We start from the raw sequence: 20,442 nt of genomic DNA on the forward strand, positions 1-20,442 counted from the left end.
CCCAGCACCTCAGCACCATATTTGGAAACAGAGTTCTTAATGATGTAATTACTTAAAATGAGGTCACACTGGGGTAGGATAGGCCCTAAGTGCAATGACTGGTATTCTTTAAACAGAAGAGAGCGCACAGACAGACACAGAAGGAAGGTGGTGTGAAGACACAGACATAAGGGAGATCCATGTGACATCAGGGGCGCAGACTGCAGTAACGCATCTACACACCAAGGGCCACCAAGGGTTGCTGGCAGCTTGCAGAAGTGAGGAGAGGGACAGAGCCACTGGAAGGGACCAGCCCTGCTGACATCTCGTTGTTGGATTTCTGGCTTCCGGAGCCCTTAGAGAATCACTTTCTGTTGTTGGAAGCCGCTTGCTCAGTGGTACTTTGTAGCTGCAGCCACAGTAAACTAAGGCACCTTGTCAGTGGCATTTTGGCCCCGTAGAATCTGGTGGGCCAGCTGCCTGGATGGCAACTTAGTTCAGACTTGATGCAAAGGCCCGACCTGTGAAAGGGTGTCCCCTGCGGACGCTGTGCTGTGTGGCTGAGGGAGGTGACGAGCCAGCAGAGAGCTGGGCAGGGCTGATGCGTGAGCAGACACTGACGTGTGTTTGCTTACGCGGGTCTTTTTTTAACTTTTATTTTTTTAATTTGAAAATCCAGATTGGCTTTTCCAGGTGTGTCCTAAGTGTCCCGGTCTCCGGAGCTGGTGTGATTTTGTCAACATGGGTGATATTTACAGTGGCAACAGCTGTGACCTTTGAAACCAAGAGAAAAGCTGCCTGTGGATTCAGGCCTCCTCTCCACAGCCAGGGCCATAAACTATTATTCACCAAAATATGGAGGGTGCGGGGCTGGGGGTAGAAACCCAGTGCAAAAGGCTCTGCCCCCCTGCTGGAGTGGAGCCCTCTGGGAGGGTGGAGCTGCCCACCTCCACCCAGGGATTCCAGGGACTTCGGTTCTGCACCCACTATGTGACCCTCAAAGGCAATCAGGTTGCTCTGTAGGGCTTTTGCAACTACCTGAGTAGTTCCTTCTCCAGACCCTCCCTTAGCGGATCGTCTGCCTCAGGTCCTGCTCCATGTCACCTCCTCCAAGAGGCCTTCACGGCACTGTATCTAAATGCTGCCCTCAGCTGCCCCATTATATTCGTCTGCTTTATCAAAGCATGCACGCCTATCTGAAGTGATTAATGTGTTCCCTTGTGTGTGTCTGTCTTCCCATTAGCATGTAAGAGCCCATTTTATATCGCGGCTTCTATAACAGTGCCTGGCACATGGAAAGTGTTTGGTTAATGTGTGCCGAGGGACGCAATGTCTCAGCCAAGAATGCACGATCGTAAGGAAGGGATGTGTTGACCATTCTTCCTGCTTCCAGCTTGGCTCCCTCATTGCACTCTCCCGTTGCCCACGAAATGATTTTTGCAAACCAGAAGTCTGTCTAGATCCTGCGTCCGCTCTAAGACCTTGGGTAGCGCCCCATTGTGCCCAGGGGAAATTCCAGGGCTGTCGGAAGACTCCATGGCCCTGCCCGCACCAAGGCCTGACTTTCTTCTGGGCACTTGCACCCTCCAGTGGTGCAGAGGTGAGTCACTCCCAGAGCGGGTGTCACGCGTGCTGCTCCCGCCGCCTGAAATCCCGCCCTCCGCCCTCCCCTCCCCATCCACCTGACAGCTCTCCTCCTCTCACTATCTCAGTGTCAGGGTCACCGCCGTCAGGAAGCCTTCCCGGCCCTCTTCTGCCACTCCTGCGTTAGTTACTCCTTTTTCCTCAGCCCTCCTTGCCTTCTTGTCTGTATTGTAATCTATTTTTTTAAGTGAAATATGATTTACATGCAGTAAAATTTGTCCTTTTTGGTATACAGTAATATTAGTTTTGGCAAATGCACAGAGCTGTATGATTTCCCCCACAATCAAAATATTAAACAATTCCACCCCTCCAATTCCTTTATGCTTTTTTGTAATCAACCCCCTTCCCACCCCCAGCCCGCGGCAACCAGTGATCTGTTCTATGTCCCTGTGGTTTTACCACTTCCAGAGTGTCGTGTCACTGGACTCACACCTCTGCAGCCCTCTGGTCTGGGCGTCCCGCACTGAGCTGCATCCTTGGCATTGTGCCCGTCTGGGTATGTTTGTCACTGAGCACTCTTTCTGTGCATTTATCTTCTCGCCAGGGGAAAGGCATCTGGGTTGTTTCCAGTTTCCAGTGACGATGAGTGCGGCGACCATCAACATTCGTGCACAGGTGTTCGCGTGGGCGTGTGTTTTCCTCTACCTGGGGTAAATACCTAGGTGCGGGGTTGCTGGGTCATGTAGTCAGTATATGTTGAACTTCTTCAGAAACTGCCCAGCTGTTTTCCAGAGAGGCTGCACACATTCCCATCAGTGGCTGCCCCAGCCCTGGGCACTGTCAGTAGTTTGCAGTGTAGCCACTTTTTAAAAATATTTATTTACTTATTTTTAGAGAGGGAAGGGAGGGGGAAAGAGAGAGAGAGAAACACCAATGTGCGGTTGCTGGAGGCCATGGCCTGCAACCCAGACATGTACCCTGACTGGGAATCGAACCTGCAATGCTTTGCAGCCCGTGCTCAATCCACTGAGCTACGCCAGCCAGGGCTCAGTGTAGCCATTTTAACAAGGATATAATTTTCTTTTTACCACTAGTTTCTTCCATCAGCTGTGACCTCCTGATAGAAAATGAATCTTTCAGGGGGGATGGAAACGGGAGGGAGGTGGGGAAGGCTGGGGGGGGGTGCTGGGGTGGGGGGAAAAGGCAGAAAACTGTACTTGAACAACAATTAAAATAAAAAAAAATAAAATGTAAAAACAAGAAAATGAATCTTTCCTCTCCTTATTCTCTGAGCCCAGAGTAGTGACTTACAAGTAGCCGGTGCTCAGTGAATGCCTGTGGGCGGAGTGGCTGAGTGGCTGAGTGATCTCACTGATTTGGTGTTCAAGGGGAACTTGCCTCAGTTCCTCGGGGGAAGAGTGAGTCGATGCCCAGTCTCCCAAAGGAATTCGTTATGAGGTGGCCTTTTCTTATTATTTTTAAATCCTCACCCGACGATATGTTTTTATTGATTTCAGAAAGGTGAGGGGAGAGAGAGAGAAACACTGATGCGAGAAAGAATCATCGATCAGTTGCCTCCTGTAGGCGCCGTGACTGGGGATCAAACCCTTAACCCAGGTACGTGCCCTGACGCAGGATCAAACCTGCAATCTTTTGCCGTACCAGAGGATGCGCCAACCAACTGAGAGCCATCCAGCCAGGGTGAGGCGGTCTTTCTGGAATCTACCAGGCAAAACCTCCTTATCTTTATGGCTAATACCTTCCTGTATCTGCCCAAAGTGCTCGGAATGCTTTTCCCTTCTGAGGAGGTGCACCGAGTGTTTCTTCCCTGTTGCTTCAGCAGTAGCCACTGGTGCCCAGACTAGAGGGGCACAGGACCACGGGGTGGAGGTGGGAGTGGTTAAAACACAGGTGCCCAGGCCCCAGCCTGAGGTCCTGGTTCAGTAGGCACCGCATCTCTGGGGGCCTCTCGGACGTCCCTGAGAGCCCCCAGGAGAGGCAGGACCCCTCTGAGGGAGTGGGAATAGCTCTGGATCTTGAAGAACCCTCGGGCTTCGGTCTCCAGCTCCTCCACCAGCTGGAGGGTGACCTCTGTGAGTCATCCGATGCCTCTGAGTCTCAGTTTCCTTATCTGTCCAACGGACCTGAAAAGAATTGCGCTTCCCATGTTTGTTGTGAGGGCCACGCGTGTTTGCTGCGTGACGGGTCCTGGTGTGAGGTAGGTGTTCAATAAATGTTAGTGATTTGGGTCAGCCACAAGATGATAAACGCTTCCTCCCCCTGTAGGTAACTGCCTTATATTTTAATGTATTTACTGACGCATAACATAATACAGAAATGTGCACTTAATGTAAGTGGGCGGTTCAGTGAGTTTTCACACCCATGTAGCCAACACCTCACTGAGAAACAGAACACGCCCATGTCCCCAGAGCTCCCCTCGGCTGGCTCACTTCTTGTCACCACCTTCCACAGTGGCCAGTCTCTTGGTCTCCACCAGCCTTGATTTGAAAACAGCGTTGTTTTCTAGTAACCAACCAAGTCATGCTCATTAAAGAGTATTTAGAAAACACTGAAAGCAGAAAAACAAATCAGAGACAGCCCATTAGCGCAGGAACAACCTTTTTAAAATGTAATTTTTTAAATTGAGATAGAACATATATAAAGTTGCACGAGTTGTAAGTGTAATAAGGCTCAATACATTTTCACCAGGACACCACCCCATGCAACCCCCCCGATCAGAAGCGAGAACGTCACAGGCCCCCAGCTCCTTCCCTCTGCTCGGCTCCCTCCCGGTCCAAGGGAGTCACAGTTCTTACTTCTAAGGCAGTTAGTTGACTAACTTTGTCCAAACAGCCCTGTTTAAAACAAAGCTTCTCTCTCTCCAGGGACCTTGGAGGGTGCTTGCACATCCTTCAGGACCCAGTTTTGAGGTCGCCTCCTCTGAGAAGTCTTCTCAGCCCCTGGCTTTATCCTTCTAAACCAGCTGTGGCCATTCTGTGGGAGTAATAACTCCTCCTGCTGTCTCCCTCTAGAGCTGTAAAGAGGCTGCCCCATTTACCTAATACGGGGTATAGTGGGTTGAATTGTGAGCCCCCTCCTTCCTCCGCATCAGACCCAAGTCCTAACCCCTTGTACCTGTGAACCTAACCTTAGTTGGAAATAGGGTCTTTGTAAGATGTCATTAAGGTAAGGATCACAAGATGAGGTTATCTGGAGTTAGGGTGGGTTCTAAATCTTCATGGGACGGAGGGGAGGGAGAGCTGAGACACAGACGCAGGGGGAAACGCCACTGAAGTTGGAGGCAGACACTAGGGTGATGCAGCTCCAAGCCAGGGGACGCCAAGGACCGTCCGCAGCCCCCAGAAGCTACGAGAGCCCTTCCCTAAAGCCACCAGAGGGAACCAGTCCTGCCAGCACTTTGAGTTCAGACCTTGGCCTTCAGAACTGTGAGAGAATAAACTTCTGTTGGTTTAGGCCTCTCAGTCTGTGGCACTTTGTCACGCAGTCCCTGGGCACCAATACATGGGGTCTGGTATAGAATAATGGCTCCATGTTTGTTGAATGAATAAAAGAACTGGAAGGGGGACTTGCTGGCCCATGGAACAAAGGGAGGTACTGGGATGATTTCTGTCCTTGTGCCGGCCACCTCATGTAGCTCTGTGACAACTCCAGGACCCCTTGGACGGCACACATGACATCATTTATCCTCCCTCCTGCTAATGGCTACTCTGTTTTGTCACACACCCTCGGGGACCCTCACATGACTTGGAGGAAGCTGACCCTGTCCCCAGTGATCAGCCAGCCAGGGGATCCCCATTCCTTTGAGAGTAACTGAGGCAGAATGGGCTTGTGACCTGATTCTGGTCAATGACACAGGAGGGGAACAGTGTCAGGGGCTTTGAAGGAGAGTTTCCTCTTTCTGGCTTTTTCCCTTGCAGGTATGGTTGCCAGGAGCGGTGGACATGGAAAGAACCTTCATCCTGTTGACATATGTAAAATTCTGATTGCTTCGTGGCCACCCCTAAACCCCTCCTGGGCTTCCAGTGACGTGAGATTATAGGTGGCCTTTTTGTGGAAGCCGAGCATGTCCTGATACTCCAGCCACAATGGACAGGAGCTTTTATCCTCAGCCAGGCAGTCGGGAGACTGAGGCTCTGAGGAACTACGTCATTTCATTGTGGATGCAAGATAGGTAAATGATGGGGCCAGAATTCACACCCAGGCCTGTCTCCCTGACCCGCGTTCTCAGCTGCTCCTGCACACTTTTGCTCTTGGTTTTACACTTTCTGTCTTGATTTTGCATGAGGCTGAGGGCCTGGGAAAGGCTGAGTGGCAGCTGGGTCCTTAGCACAACAGGGATGTGTATCATGCCTCCATCACAGTTCGATGGCTGCCATGTCAGCTCTGGGTCCCCTTTAGCCAGGGGCATTGCCCAGGGCTTGGACAGGCACTGGCTGACTTGTTCTTCCACAGCAACCCTATTTGCAAATGAGGAAACTGAGCCTCACAGAGTATGGAAATTCGTTGTAGAGCCACGCAGACTGTGAGGGGCCGTACTGGGATTCAGGCCCAGCCAATCTGACTCTGATGCTCCTTTGTGTGTTCCCCACACCCCCAGCTACACATGTGTTCACTGGGGGGGGGACTTTGCTCCTTAGTTCTACCTCCCTGAGCCCAGCAATACCTGGCCCCTTGCAGGCACTCAAGTGTTTGTTGAATGAATAAATGAGTCCCAGCAGGAATCCAAGACTTGAGAAGCCCAAAGGAAAACCATAGGACCTGAGGCTCTTCCAAGCAAGTGTTCGTTTAAATAGCAGATTCCCACAACTCAGTAACAAAAACCAACAACAAATCCAAAACAAAGCAACAAACCCAAAACAAAGCAAAACACACACACACACAAAACAAACCCCCACAAATAACCTGATTTAAATGTGGGCAAAGGACAGCCCTGGCCAGGTGGCTCAGTTGGTAGAAACACCATACCCGACACTAAAAGTTGAAGGTGATCCCCAGTCAGGGCACATGTCTAGGTTGTGGGTTCCATCCCTGGTTGGGTGTGTATGAGAGGCAACCGATCAACGTTTCTCACATCAGTGTCTCTCTCTCCCTCCCTTTCCCTGCTGTGTCTCTCTCTCTAAAATCAATGAACATATCGTTCAGTGAGAATTAAAAATAAAAAGAAGGGCAAAGGACTTAAATAGACATTTCACCAAAAAAGACATGCATGCTAATGGCTAACAGGTGAATGCAAAGGTGATAAAGGTCACTGATTATCAAGGAAATGCAAACCAAAACCACAATGACATATTACCTCATACCTGTTCAGATGGCTATGATCAAAAAAACAAAAGGTAAGTGTTGGTAAGGGTGTGGAGAAAGGGATCCCTTGTGCACTGTTGGTGGGAATGTAAATTGGTATGGCCACTATGGAAATCAGTGAAGAGGTTCCTCAAAATTAAAAATAGAGATACTGGCCCTGGCCAGGTAGCACATTTGGTTGGAGTGTCATTGCAGTACACCTGGGTTGTGGGTTCCATGCCCGGTCAGGGCCTATGCAAGAATCAACAAATGAATACATAAGTAAGTGGATCAACAAATCAATGTTTCTCTCTCTTGCTCTCTCCTTTCCTCTGTCTCTAAAATCAATAAATAAATTTTAAAAAATACGATCCAGCCTTCCCACTTGTGGGTGTACAGCCAAAAGAATTGAAGGCAGGATCGCATTCTTAGGTTCATTGCAGCGTTATTCACCGTAGCCAAGGTGTGAAAACAACCTAGAAGTGCATCGATGGATGAATGAACAGATGCTGTATGTACATACAATGGAATAGCATTCAGCCTTTAAAAAGAAGGAAATCCTACCATTTGTGACAATATGGATACACCAGGAGGACTTTATTTATTTTCTTATTTATTTAATTTTTAAAAATTCTCACCTGAGGCTATATTTGTTGATTTTGAAAGAGAGGAAGGGAGAGAGAAAAAAACATTGATATAAAAGAAACATCACCCTGGCTGGCGTAGCTCAGTGGATTGAGCGTGGACTTCGAACCAAAGTGTCGCAGGTTCGTTTCCCAGTCAGGCCACATGCCTGGGTTGCAGGCCACGCCCCCCCAGCAACCGCACATTGATGTTTCTCTCTCTCTCTCTCTTTCTCCCTCTCCCTCACTTCCCTCTCTAAAAAATAAATAAATAAAATCTTTAAAAAAAAACCTCTATGGTCTTTCTTTCAAAAAAAAAAAAAGAGAAACATCGATTGGTTACCTCCTATATGCACCCCAACTGGGGATTGAACCTACAACCTAGGTATGTGTCCTGACCGGGAATTGAACCTGTGGCCTTTTGGTATACAAGACAACACTGCAACCAACTGAGCCAGGCTAGGGTACGGGAGGACTTGATGCTAAGCCAGTTGTAGAAGGACAAATGTTGCACGATTCCTCACATATGAAGTATCTAAAGTAGTCAGATTTGTAGTAGCAGAGAGTAGAACGGTGCTTGCCAGGGGCTGGGAGGAGGAAATGGGAAGCTGTTCAGTGGTTGGTATAAACCTTCTGTTACACAGGAATACACTCGAGCAATCCGCTGTGCATGACGTGCCTGTGTTAGCAATACTGTATTGTACACCTAAAATTTTAAGAGGGTGCATACCATGTTAAGTACACACAAAATACAGCACAGACGAGACGGCAACAGCAGGAAATGTTTGGAGGTGATGGGTGTGTTTATTACCTTGATTGTGGCGATGGTAACACAGTCGAAACTCACCCAATTGTGGGCATTAAAGACGTGCAGCTGTTTTGTATACCAATTAAAACAGAGGGGCCCACTCCCCACACAGAAGCGGCTAGGCTGGGCCTAACCCTCCCAAGTTCTGGGCGCCAGTGCTGGGTGGTACTTCCTGTCACAGAGGCCCGCCAGCCAGCAGCTGGGACTCAGCTCGGTCCCAGGGGACATGCACTTCTCTGAACAATGTCAGGAAAGGAAACCAAACTCAAGCGCTCTTAGGGGTTTTCTGGTCAGTTTTGGCTGTGAGGGTGGATGGGGAGGCTGGCAAGCTTCCTGGGGTGGGCTGGTGGGCCTTGGCTTGGCAGCTGGGAGCGGAGGCCCAGCTGGGGAAGGCCCGTGCATAATAATGGTTGTTTTAATGAGATGCTGTTACTTATCGACAGCTGTGTTGTGTTAAGCTCTGTGATTACTCATTACCTTGAATTCTTTAGATAGGTATTTTGTTTGGACTGCTTTACTGAGATACAATTCACATAGCATACAATTATTTCATCCATCTAAAAGTACACAGTTCAGTGACTTTTAGTATATTCAGAGATGTTTAACTTTCATTACAATCAGTCTTAGAACATTTTCCTCTCTCCAAAGAGAAACCCTGCACCCCTTAGTCATACCCTTCCAACACCCCCTCCCCCTCAGTCCAAGGCAACTGCTATTTTACCTTGTGTCTCTATAGGTTTGCCTGTTGTGGATATCCCAAAGGTAGAGTGGAGGAGGGACATGAGGAGGTTCAGAGAGGGTAACTGACCAGCTCAAGGTCACACAGCTGAGGAAGTAAAAGACTTGAGACTTGGACCCAGATTTTCCCGTTCTAGTCCATATCATCCCTCAGCACCATGGAGCTTTTCCTTCCCACTAACAATGTTAAAGATGGTCAGCCCTTATGGTTGAGCTGGGGTGCTTATTTTACCTTCATTGTCCCATTTAATTCGTACAGTCACCCTGGGAAGTAGGTACAGTTTTTATACCCGTTTTGCAGAGAGACAAACTGAGACTTCGAGGAGCAAATGGACAAATGCATCATGACTGCTAGCAGATGGAAGGGGGTTATGGGAAAACACATGTGCATTTCTGAGGACTGGCGAGGGCTGCAGAATAGAAAACTGAAACAATTCTGATTAAAAGGCTATTTTCTCTTAGGTTATCCTCCCTCCCCCTTCTTTCTTATTATATAAAAAGGAAAAGAAAGTCCCCTCCACCCTTTGAGGTCACTTCCTGACCCACTTGTGAATCTCCGAGGATTGGTTACAAACTCACTTCTCCCTGCCTGAATGCCTCCTGTTGATGCTGGGGATGGGCAGCAGGCCTGTGTGCGTGTGAGTTCAAATCCCACTGCCACCACCCGCCCACTGAACTAACATCCTGCCATAGCCAGCCCACGACTGGGGCTTTCTGCTGCTTGTGCCTGAACACACAGGCTGACCTCTCCCCCTCCCCATCGGGCTTTGGAAAAGAAGTGTCATTTTGTATTCAAGCCCTTCCAGAGACCAGGGCTGTGGTCCCAATTACTTTATTTTGAACAATGAGGTGACTTTTGAGAAAAAGAGGAGGTGAGGAGCCCCCAAAATTATTCATTGTGCCAGATTCCATTAGCTGTTCACCTGAGGGTAAAAAATGAGGCAAAAAAAAAAAAACCCCACAAACCCCGGGTGATTACAAAATATGAAAAAAGCAAACTGCCCTCGACCGTACCATTATCTTGTATAGCATGACAGAGATTTTCACTCTAAAAATGCCGTAGGCGTACAACCACAGGTTAAAAGCTTTTTTTTTTTCAATGGAAGCGTGTCCTACATGTTCTTTTCTTGCTTGAACCCAGGGGACCAGAGAAAACTCTGGCCAGAATTAGCATCTGTCTGAACAGAGGTGAGGAGCCAGGGCTTCCCACAGCGGTTTGCAAAGCTGCTGCTTGCATTCGGTCTCATTTACCAGCAAGAGAGTCAACACGCTTCCCTACACATGTAGGCTTTGTATTATTGGGTTGGCCAAAAAGTTCGTTTGGTTTTTTCCATAAGATGGCTCTAGTAGTGCTTAGTTGTCTTTAACTTCATTTGAAACAATTTTGTGAGACTGTATTGTGACAGCTGTCATATCAGCATGCATTAAAAAAAACATAAAAGTTGGTGAACTTTTGTGTAGTCATTTTAATATTGAAGATGTAAGAAAATAAGCAACATTTTCAGCATATGATGCTTTATTATTTCATGAAAGGTAAAAAATGCAAGTGAAATGCAAAAAAAAAAAAAAAAAAGATTTGTGCAGTGTAAGGAGAAGGTGTTGTAACTAATGGAATGTGTCCAAAGTGGTTTGTGAAGCTTCGTGCTGGAGATTTCTGGCTGGATAATGCTTCACAGTTGAAGTTGATAGCGATCAAATGGAGACATTGAGAGCAAGCAACACGTTATACTACGCAGGAGAGAGGCGACATATTCAAAGTATCCAAATCAATCAAGTTATTGGTGAAAATGAAAACGGAGTCTTTTACATTATGGAAAGAACCAAATAGACTTTTTGGCCAACCCAATAATAAAGTATGCACACATATGGTTGTACTAATATATCATATACATTATATAATGTCCCCAAATAGAAGTGTTAAAAGGATAGTTGGAAATATAAGTTGAAGTTCTAAAACAAACAAAAAACATAATCTGGATTTAGCCATTATTCCTGGCAAATTGGCCCTGTGATTCCAAGTGGTTAACCTTACAACAAGCCTTCCAAAGAGCTCTTCAGGAACAGCGCAGCAAGTGATTGGTGGCAGGAGCCCTGGTACACCCCTGGGACAGGAGCAGTGAAAGAAATGAATCCATGGACTTTCCAACGCCAGCGCATGTGTCTTGTAGCTTCAAGTATAACATCGTAAGTTACAGCAGCATTCATAGATTAAAAAATGTAACTCGAGCAATTCAGGAGTGAAACATTAGTTCTGTCTTCCAGCTCTATCGGTGACCCTAAAGCTGGCTCCAGTCACACGGAAGACATTCGTACCAGAGATACATATGAAACCTTTGCATAATATTGTTTCATGAAATCAGAGAATGGGGGAAAGCAGTATTTCTCCTGAAGCATATGTTACATCATACAGTGTGTGACTTGAAATAGGCACAGCTAGTTAAGTGAGTGAACTACCATAACTAGGCATTTGACTAAGTCTTCTATATGCTTAGAAGTTTATAAAGTGAGTCAGAAACAAAAATCTCATTGGGAAAAGGGAAGCTCAATCATTTGTTTCTTACAACAAACTTTTGCGGCTCGCACTAATTTTATCCTGCCAGACGGATGGGGAAAGTGAGTCTGAGAGTATTTAAGTGGCTTTCGGCAGGTAGTAAGAGGCGGTCAGACACCAGCTCATCTTAGAAGCACCAACAGCCAATTCCTGGTGATTATGAGGAATATAGTAAATGTGTGTAAAACACGTGTATGCAGTAGGTGCTCCATAAATGCTACTATATGTGGAGGTTTTCGTCTTTGCAAAACTTGCAAATGACTTTGCTTCCACTCTCCTTGCCTCGGTTTCTTCTGCTTGAGTCTTAGGCCAGGCACGCCGCGCGGGGGTGCTCAGAGATGCGGGCGGGGCAGGGCTTGCCTCGGGGTGGGTGGGGCCGGCCCAGGCGCGGGGGGCGGCACCCGAGGAGTCACGTGGCGCGGCTGCAGCAGAAGCAGAAGTAGCAGCGCCGGCGTCGGAGGGCTTGCGCGTCAGGGAGTGCCCGGAGCCCGGACGGCGGGCGATTGCGCGCGGGACCCCGGAGCCGGGACCTGCGGCTGGGGCACGGCCAGGTGGGTGGCCCGGCCTGATAGGAGCGCAAGTGGGTGCCGGGGATCTGAGCCCGGGGGAGCCGGCGCCCGGTGGGCTGCGTCCAGAGGGAACCTGCGCCCGGGCTCAGCGGGCCGGGGTGGGGAGCAGCGGCTGGGTCCTCGCCCGATGTGCCCGGGGTTCGCCACTTGGGGTCGGTGTCTTGGGGTAGCCCCGGCTTTGTATGGGGACCCAGAGGAAGCGGAGTGGCTTGCGGTCCGAGGGGGTCGGAGCCAGTGTTGGATTTGACGTTCAAGGCTCTGTGTTTTTGGCCACCTCTGTGCCTAGGGCTCGCCCACTGCGCGCGGCCGCCCCGGCACTTCCCCGTATTGTACAGGTGGTTGAGGATGGGTGGGTGGCGGCGCGATACCACGAAGGCGCAGCCTTTCCCGAAGGCGAGAGAACCAGGATAGTGTTCGGGCCCCGCAGTTGTGTGCGTGATTATGCGTGCACGTCTGTGCGTTTTCCTGGTTCTGTTTTGAAATCCCAAAGAGGTCATTTCCCTCCTTAGCGGGCGAATTCGAGAGAAAGATGTGTCCCGTTTGGGCTGCGGCTGGCTCCTGGGTTCCCGCGGAGGCTGGGGAGGGACTCTTGGCTCCCTAATCTTGAATGAAAGAGTGTGGTGGGGTGAGGGGCCTGACGTGGCTCAAGGGAAACAGGTGGCCTTCTCGAGCAACTTAATTTGAATTTCAATTTCAGCTGTGTGAGCCCGGGCTTGTTGAAGAACCTCTCTGAGCGTCAGCTTCTTCCCCTGAACACTGGGGTACACTCCAGGGCTGTGTTGAGAGTTGGGGCTTATCTATGGAAAGGGTACCTGGCTTGTTACCCTCTGGTTAAGGTCCCTGCGTGGGGGCTGGGGCCATCAACCTTACCCACAGTTCTTCAGGGAGGGTTTACTAATTTAGGGCTAGTCCCAGCCCCAGGCACTTACCCTGTTAAAAAGGTGTGCTCGCCACGTGTGTCTGGTTCAGGGACCACTGCAGGCTTCATTGATGCTGAATTTGCCTATCGATGCTGTTATCCCCTCGACTGCCCACCCTCTGCACCACTTGACCTTGGATAGTGGGGAATCCCCCCCCCGCCCCCCCCCCCCCCCCCCCCCCCCCGTGCATACTGTTTGCTGGGTGGAAATGGGAAAAGTCAGTGGGAAATAGCCAGTGAGAAAACTTGAAAACAGTTCTTATTTTAGAAAACAGTAAAAACACAAAAAGGAAAAATGTATCCACCATGTCACCACTGCAGTTAATAAATAATCAAGTTGTTCTTTCTCCCTTCTTCCACTCCTGCCCCCAGAGTAACCCCTCTCTCTGGATTTATAAGCAGACCGTCTTCTAAAAATCTTATACTCAACTGGTTTGCAACTCTTTTTCATCTCTCTCACGATCTTTCCAGATCAAATCGCTTATAACCCGTCCTCGCTTTTTCCAGTAGCTGGGGTACATTCTTTCATGTGCATGTTTCATTATTCATTTACAGGACTCTTCCCTAGTCACCCCTCTCCCTGAACTGATGGGCAGTTGAGTTGTTTCCTGGGTTGTTCTTCTTTCTCTTATTCTGTTACACGGGATGCCCCTGTGAACATCTTTGTGCGTGTTTCTTTCTGCGCTTAAGTGATTATTGGATCAAAGCATATGCATGTTTTACTAGATGCTCGCAGGTTGCCCTAAAAAAAAAAAGTGGAGTGGATGCGCACCCCTCCCTGCAGCGGCTGATACTGCCTGTCCTGCATGAAAACTCATCCCGATGCCACAGGGCGGATGTGAGTGCAGCCACGACAGCTCCGAAGCTGCAGAAGGGTGGCTCACCTCTCAGGGATGCGACTCTGCTGACTTTTAACGAAGAATTATTTCGTGGGATTTTGTGTGATGTCCTGTGCTGGCCTAATGTGTGCGGGAAGCTACGAAGAGAAGAAAACTCCCTTGCTGCCCGGTGCTGGGTCCTCGTGCTCTAGAAGTTTGTTTCAAAGAAAAGGGCATGAGAAGCAGAAATGGTGAAACCTCATACTGAACCTCAGCCACATTTGCATTTATATCATAAGTTATTTTACAAAGTTACCCAGGGAAAGTGAGAAATAGGAACGAAAAAGGGATTTCAAGGCTATTCCTTTCCTTTTCCTTCTTTCCTTCCTTCCTTCATTTTTCAGAAGCAAAATGGAAATTGCCTTTGATGGCTGGTGCCCTCCCCTGGGTCGCTGAACATCCAACCGTGGAAGCCTGGGTCAGGAGCAGGCTGGATTTTGGTGGTTGATTCCAACGATCTTGTGGCCATGAGGATGTCTTTCCAGTTCTTGGCCGGAGGGAGTGGGAGAGACCTGATGTTTATGGTCGAGCCAATCCTCACTGCAGGGCTTCTAAGCAGGAATTTATCAGAATCCAGGGACAGTCAAGTGCAAGACTCCCAGAGCCAGAGTTGGGAGCCCAGTGCCTCCCTGCTGGCATGTTGAATCAAAGGTGGAGGTGTTGTGACAGGGCGTGTGTTTCATCTTTCTGCCCTCCTGCACATTGACCTTGAGCCCTGGGAGTGGGGAACTCCAGGGTCGGCCTGACAGGGAGACACAGAGCTGGCACCAGGTTCAAAGTTCTGCTACTTTGCAGCTGTGTGGCCTTGGACAGGTCCTTTAACCTCTCTCTAGAGAGGGACAGGAGCTGCCAGATTAGTTACTATCTGGCTACATCCTTCCACGGGATTCTGAATTCCAGGAGGCAGGTGCTGAAGGAGCAGGGGGGTGGGATCCAGACCAGGGTTCCAGTTGTGGTGCCACCACTTGTCCGCACGACCTTGGTGACGTCATTTCACCCCTTTGGACCTGTTTCCTGTATTTCTCCTTGAGATCAGTGAGATGCACCAGGTATAGCGCAGATGCTGGCACCCGGGGAGGGCCAACAAGCAGTGACTGGGTGAGGCTGGCCGCGGGCACCTTGTTCCCGCCTTGACCTGGGGCAGGAGGTGGGGCAGGAGGTGGAGAGGCGGGAGGTTCACCTTCTTAGTCTGGGAGCAGGGCCTCTGCTTCATTAAGCCCATTCCTCTGCCTCGAACACGGTTCCCTCCTGCTTCATTCTTTTTTTTTTTTTTTTTAAAGTTTGGATTCAGATGCCCTCTCCCACAGAGGCTTTCTTTGAGCCCTCTAAACTCCCGGCCTCCCCCCAGACTAAACTCGGGGGACCCTTCCCGCTGCTGCCTTGGCACGCCCTCCCCAGTGTCCCTGCTGCTGTGCAGATCTCTCTGCATTAGAGTCTTCATGCTGACTGACGGGTATGGATGGACAGAGACAGGTGTAGTTCATGGTCTTACTGGGTTGGCCAAAAAGTCCATTACAGTTTTTTTCTGTATGATGGCTCTAGTAGTGCTTAGTTGTATTTAATTCAATTTGAAACATTTTTGTTAGATTAACTTATGACAGCTCTCATATCAGTGTGCATTTAGAAAAAACACCAAAACTGGTGAATTTTGTACAGCCACTTTAATATTGAAGATGAAAGAAGATATGCAACATTTTCAGCATATTAGGCTTTATTATTCTGAGAAAGGTAAAAATGCAGCTGAAACATAAAAAAAAAGGACTTGTGCAGTGTATGGAGAAGGTGCTGTGACTGATTGAATGTGTCAAAAGTGGTTTGCGACGTTTCTTGGTACTGCTGACCTTTTGGCCAAATAATTCTTTGCTGTGGGGCTGTCTCGCGCCTTGGAAGATGTTTAGCAGCACCCCTGGCCGCTGCCCGCTAGAAGCCAATAGCAGGAGATAGCTGGCATACTCAAAATATCCAAATCAATGAATTTATTAGTGAACATGAAAAGTGTGTCTTTTATTTTATGGAAAAAACATAGTGGACTTTTTGGCCAACCCAGTATTTGTCTCTGGCTCCCAGCACACTTGCAGGGGTGCCTTTGGCTGTGGGAGGGAGGGGGAGCTTAGGCCTGGGTCTCTCTCCACTCCCCCTCATTTACCTGCTCATCCCCAGCCCAGGGCCTGCCTGGTGTAGAGCTGACACTCGATGAAGGTGTTGACTGCCGGGCTGATTAATATCTGAGGCCTTGCTAAATTCTGGGGGCTGTGTACACATTGTAACTCAGTCCTTCCCCACTCTTTCGGGTGGTACTGTTATCCCCATTTTACAGGTGAGGGAATTGAGGCCCCAAGTTTGAGCATCTTGGCTGGAGGCTCTGGGGGAGCCAGAGTCAGTGTGGAGGCCCAGAAGCTGGGCTGACCACAGGCCCCTCTGCAGAGTGACAACTGTGGGCTCCTAAAGGGGTTTGGAGACGGGGACGATAAGGAAGGTACACAGAACAATGGGCAACAGTACGTTTAGCAAGAGCTAAATCCCAGGAGCACTGACTTTGCATCATTGTTTTAAGGACCTAAGATACAAATTGGGTTTAATTCTCATAAGAACCTTTGGTTCTTGTGATCAATTTTCCCCTTTACAAGTGTGGAAATGAGGCCCAGGGGGCTTAAGGGACTTGGTGTAGGGCAGGGGTGTCAACCTCATTTTCACCAGGGGCCACATCAGCCTCACGGTTGCCTTCAAAGGGCCGAATGTAAGTTTAGGATGGTATAAATGTAACTCCTCCTTAACTGTTAAGCGAGAGCTCAGCCCTGCCGTCAGGTAGAAACAAGGTGCCGGGCGGGATGAAACAAGGTGGAGGGCCGGATTCGGCCTGCAGGCCTTGTGTTTGCCCCTGTGGTGAAGGGCCTACAGCTAGCCAGCCTGCACTTCAGGTCCCCTTCGAGTGGCAGGTAGTATGTCTTTGGACATTTGGGAGGCAGAATTGGGTTGGAGGGTGCAGAGCGAGGGCTCAAGGAGTGACTGCAGGGGTTGAACAGAGGAGTGATGTGATTTCACTTTTGCTCTAAAAGCACCTTCCGGCTACTGGTCTGTGAGCTGACCGTGGGAGGCAGGCTGAAGCAGGGAGGCCAGTGAGCGGGTCCTTTGAATGCTCCAAGTAGGAGCTGCTAGGAGGAACCCATGAAGGGGTGAGAGGGCTGGATCCTAGATTTGCCGCTGGCTGGTGTGTGGTTGTGAGAGAGGCCAGACAAGGCTGCTCCTAGATTTGGGTCCCCAGTGTGTCTCTGATAGACATCAGTTGTGCTTGGGGACAAGGGGCAATCAAGGTCACCTGCTGGATGCCGAGCAGCATGCCAGGTGCTTTGCTGGTGACATCTCATACCAAGCTTTTTAACTGTCCGACACCCCTGTTTTAGAGAGGGTGACACCGAGGCTTGCAGAGGCCACACTGCCCACCCGGGGACGCACAGGCAGCAGAAACCTACCTGGGATTTCAGCCTGAGGCTGCTGGGCCCCGAGGTTTTCTGTCCCGTTGGCCCCATGTCCATGCAGAGGTCTCCATGGACACATTTGGAGTTTAAACAAAATTTGTTATCCTCTGGTCCCAGTGTCATTAAGGAAGTAAAGGGATGGTTATGTATTTCTGGGCAGGGTAGAAGGGGACACTGGTGTTGCGGGTGGGGGCTGGGAGCAGGTGTGGGCTGCTTTGGCTATTCAAATATTCTGCAGCATAAAAGTGTGTGGGGAGGGAGGAGCTCGCAGCCACGTTGGGGTGATTTGCGTATTCAAAGCCTGGATAACGGTTGGGTCATTGAGGTCAGGAGTCTCTTCCCACACCTCCACTTCTGTTTAAACCTCTGTGTGGGCTCTGAGTGGTCAGCAGTTTGCTGCCACTAAAACCTTCTCCTAAAACTCACCCTGCTGGTCTTGAGACAGGATTTTGGCTCTTGAAGTCCAAGCCCTGTTAACTAAATCCCCCTTAGTCAACTAAAACCAATTCATTCCTTTCTTCTGTCCTCCCAGCCTCCTTGTTCCCTCGCTCCTCCTCCTCCCTGGAGAGGCCGACCATGACCACCATGGTCAATGTGGACGGCCTTCCGGAGTATGAGAAGAGTCAGATCAAGAGAGCCCTGGAGCTGGGCACAGTGATGACCGTGTTCAGCTTCCGCAAGTCCACCCCGGAGCGCAGGACCGTCCAGGTGATCATGGAGACACGGCAGGTGGCCTGGAGTAAGACGGCCGACAAGATCGAAGGTTTCCGTGAGTACCTGCTGGGCGGGCGGGGTGGCCTGTCATCCTGAGTCCGCCGTGCATCTCCTCACCTTCCTACCTTGACTTGTCGCTGCAGTTGTTGGTTCAATTCCCTTCTTCTCTAAAAATGGGAGCATGGCCACTTTGTCTGGGTCTCTGATGGGGTTTAGAGCAGGTGGGGGAAGCTCAGTCAGTTCCTTCAAAGTGACAGAGGCCCGTGTGGGCCGACTTGGAACCGACACTCAGACAGCTCGCCTGGGCTGGCAGGGGTGTGTGCAGGCTGGTAGCAAGCAGCTGGGCGTTTGGTTGCTGCTGATGGTCAAGCCGGCTACCCTCGTAAGGGCACAGACAGGCCAGAGTTTGCGGACACACCCAGCTCAGTGGCCAGGTAAATGCCCGTTTCACTTTCCTGCTCACGGCAGAGTGAGAGGCCTTTCCTTTGCTCGTGTGGACAGTGCACGTCCTGTAGCTTTCGGATGCAGTGCGGGGACCTGGTGGAGGCACCGGCCCTTCCCCACCCGCCAGAGGCTGGGTGAGTGGCTCAGTTCCTAAAGTCTCTAAGGCTGGTTTTTAACGAAGTGAGGAGACTCAAGCAATTTTCAGTTGCAAGGACTTGCTTTAATTTGCATTTTTATTGACTACTTTTTCATTGAAAAACTAAAATGTACACTTGGGGGAAACCAAAAAAATTCATAAATGTCTCTCGTTCTCAGCTCTCACCCTGTGCTCCACAGGCAAGCTCATTATCAAGTTTTTTTGTCTCTAGAATTACTCCGTGCTTGTTTAATGTATATGTCGTGTTTTTTTTACACAGATGGGTACCTCCTACATATACTTCTGCACTGTGATTCTTCTTAAATTTAGTGATTATTTTGGAGGTAGTTTGTTATCAGTACATTGCTCTGCCTCCTTCCACGGCCACATGGGGTTCTGCTGCAGTGCAGTAGTTTAGCCCCTAGAGAGGGGACATTCGAACTGTTTTTTGCTATTAGCGGCAGCAACTATACTTACGTTCTTCTTCCTCTTCTCCTCTTCCTTCTGTATAATTCACACACCATGCAACGCAGCCATTTATAAGGACAGTTCAGTAGTTTTTAGTATAGTCACAGATCTGAGCCCCCTCCCCCACAGTCCCTTTTAGAACATCGTCATCACCTCACAAAGAAACCCTGGACCCTTTGCCATCCCCCTCGGTTTCCCCATCCTCCCCCGCTGCCTGAGCAACTGCTCATCTGCTCTCTGCCTCTCTGGATTTCCTGCTCTGGACCTTTCCTTTAAGTAGAGTCATGGCCTTTGCACCTGGCTTCTTGTACTCGACACACTGTTTCCAAGGTTTCGTCCATGTGGCGGCGTGTGTCAGTGCCTCCTCCCTTTTCATGGCTGAGTAATAGTCCACTGCACGGATGTCCCACCGTTTCTTTACCCATCCAGTCGCTGATGGACGCTTGGGTGGATGCCGCTTTCGGGCGATTAGGAACAGTGCTGCTGTGAACATCAGTGACTGGTGTTTGTGTGGATGTGAGTTTGTTGCTCGTGGGCCTGTGCCCAGGAGTGTAACTGCCGGGTCACATGGCAGCTCCGTGTTCGAGCGTTCCGGGAACTGCCAGGCTGTTTTCCAAGGGGCTGCACTGCTTTGCATTCCCACCAGCAGTTCGTGAGGGTTGTCCACGTACCTACACATATGGGTACAATCCGAAGGACAGCTTCCTATAAGTCTGGTTTCTGAGTTAAGGGGTACTTTAACTTTGGCAGCTTGACAACACTCCAGAAAAGCCCATGAGGTATGAGAGTGCCTGTTCCCCACACCTTCGTCCACACGATGACGTTCTGGATGTGGGCCACTCACAGGTAGACTCAGGTAGCTTGGCGTGATTCTTCATTTGATTTCTCTTATCGTGAGTGAGGTCACACAGCATTCCAAAAGGTTGCTCCTGGCTTCGAGCCAAGGAGGCCTCAGGTGGCCCAGGGCCAGGAGCCCTGCTGTGAAAACGCGTGGAGGCAGCCAACTTTCCTCCCAGTTTTGTTTGCTTTTGCCACACTCGACCTCCCAGGTGACTCAGAGACCTGTTGCAGCTGGGACGGGGTGGGGCCTGCAGGGGCGCTGACCGTAAATACAGGTGTGCTGCTGCGTGAGAGTGGACTGGCCCTTTCTTTCTCTTCTGAGCTGCTGGCCCCAAGCCTGGCTGACTGTAGGAAACACCTGAGGGGCTATTACAAGTACAGGCTGCTGGAACCTTCTCCTGAAGCTCATTCTGA

At 49.8% G+C, this 20,442-nt stretch overlaps 1 protein-coding gene across 2 annotated transcripts in view; it reads left to right on the forward strand.

The window, feature by feature from the left end:
- The first annotated feature begins 12,019 nt into the window (after positions 1-12,019).
- Positions 12,020-20,442, forward strand: part of PLCG2 (phospholipase C gamma 2) — a 144,873-nt gene continuing 136,450 nt past the window's right edge. For both annotated transcript variants that reach the window (XM_028501928.2, XM_036012265.1), the window contains exons 1-2: positions 12,020-12,135; positions 17,959-18,195. In XM_028501928.2, coding sequence (XP_028357729.1) covers positions 18,003-18,195 — 193 coding nt within the window. In that variant the 5' untranslated portion in view covers positions 12,020-12,135; positions 17,959-18,002. The remainder of the gene's footprint in view (positions 12,136-17,958; positions 18,196-20,442) is intronic.

Source organism: Phyllostomus discolor, chromosome 12, assembly GCF_004126475.2.
Source record: "Phyllostomus discolor isolate MPI-MPIP mPhyDis1 chromosome 12, mPhyDis1.pri.v3, whole genome shotgun sequence".
In the NCBI taxonomy this organism is placed as follows: Eukaryota; Metazoa; Chordata; class Mammalia; order Chiroptera; family Phyllostomidae; genus Phyllostomus; species Phyllostomus discolor.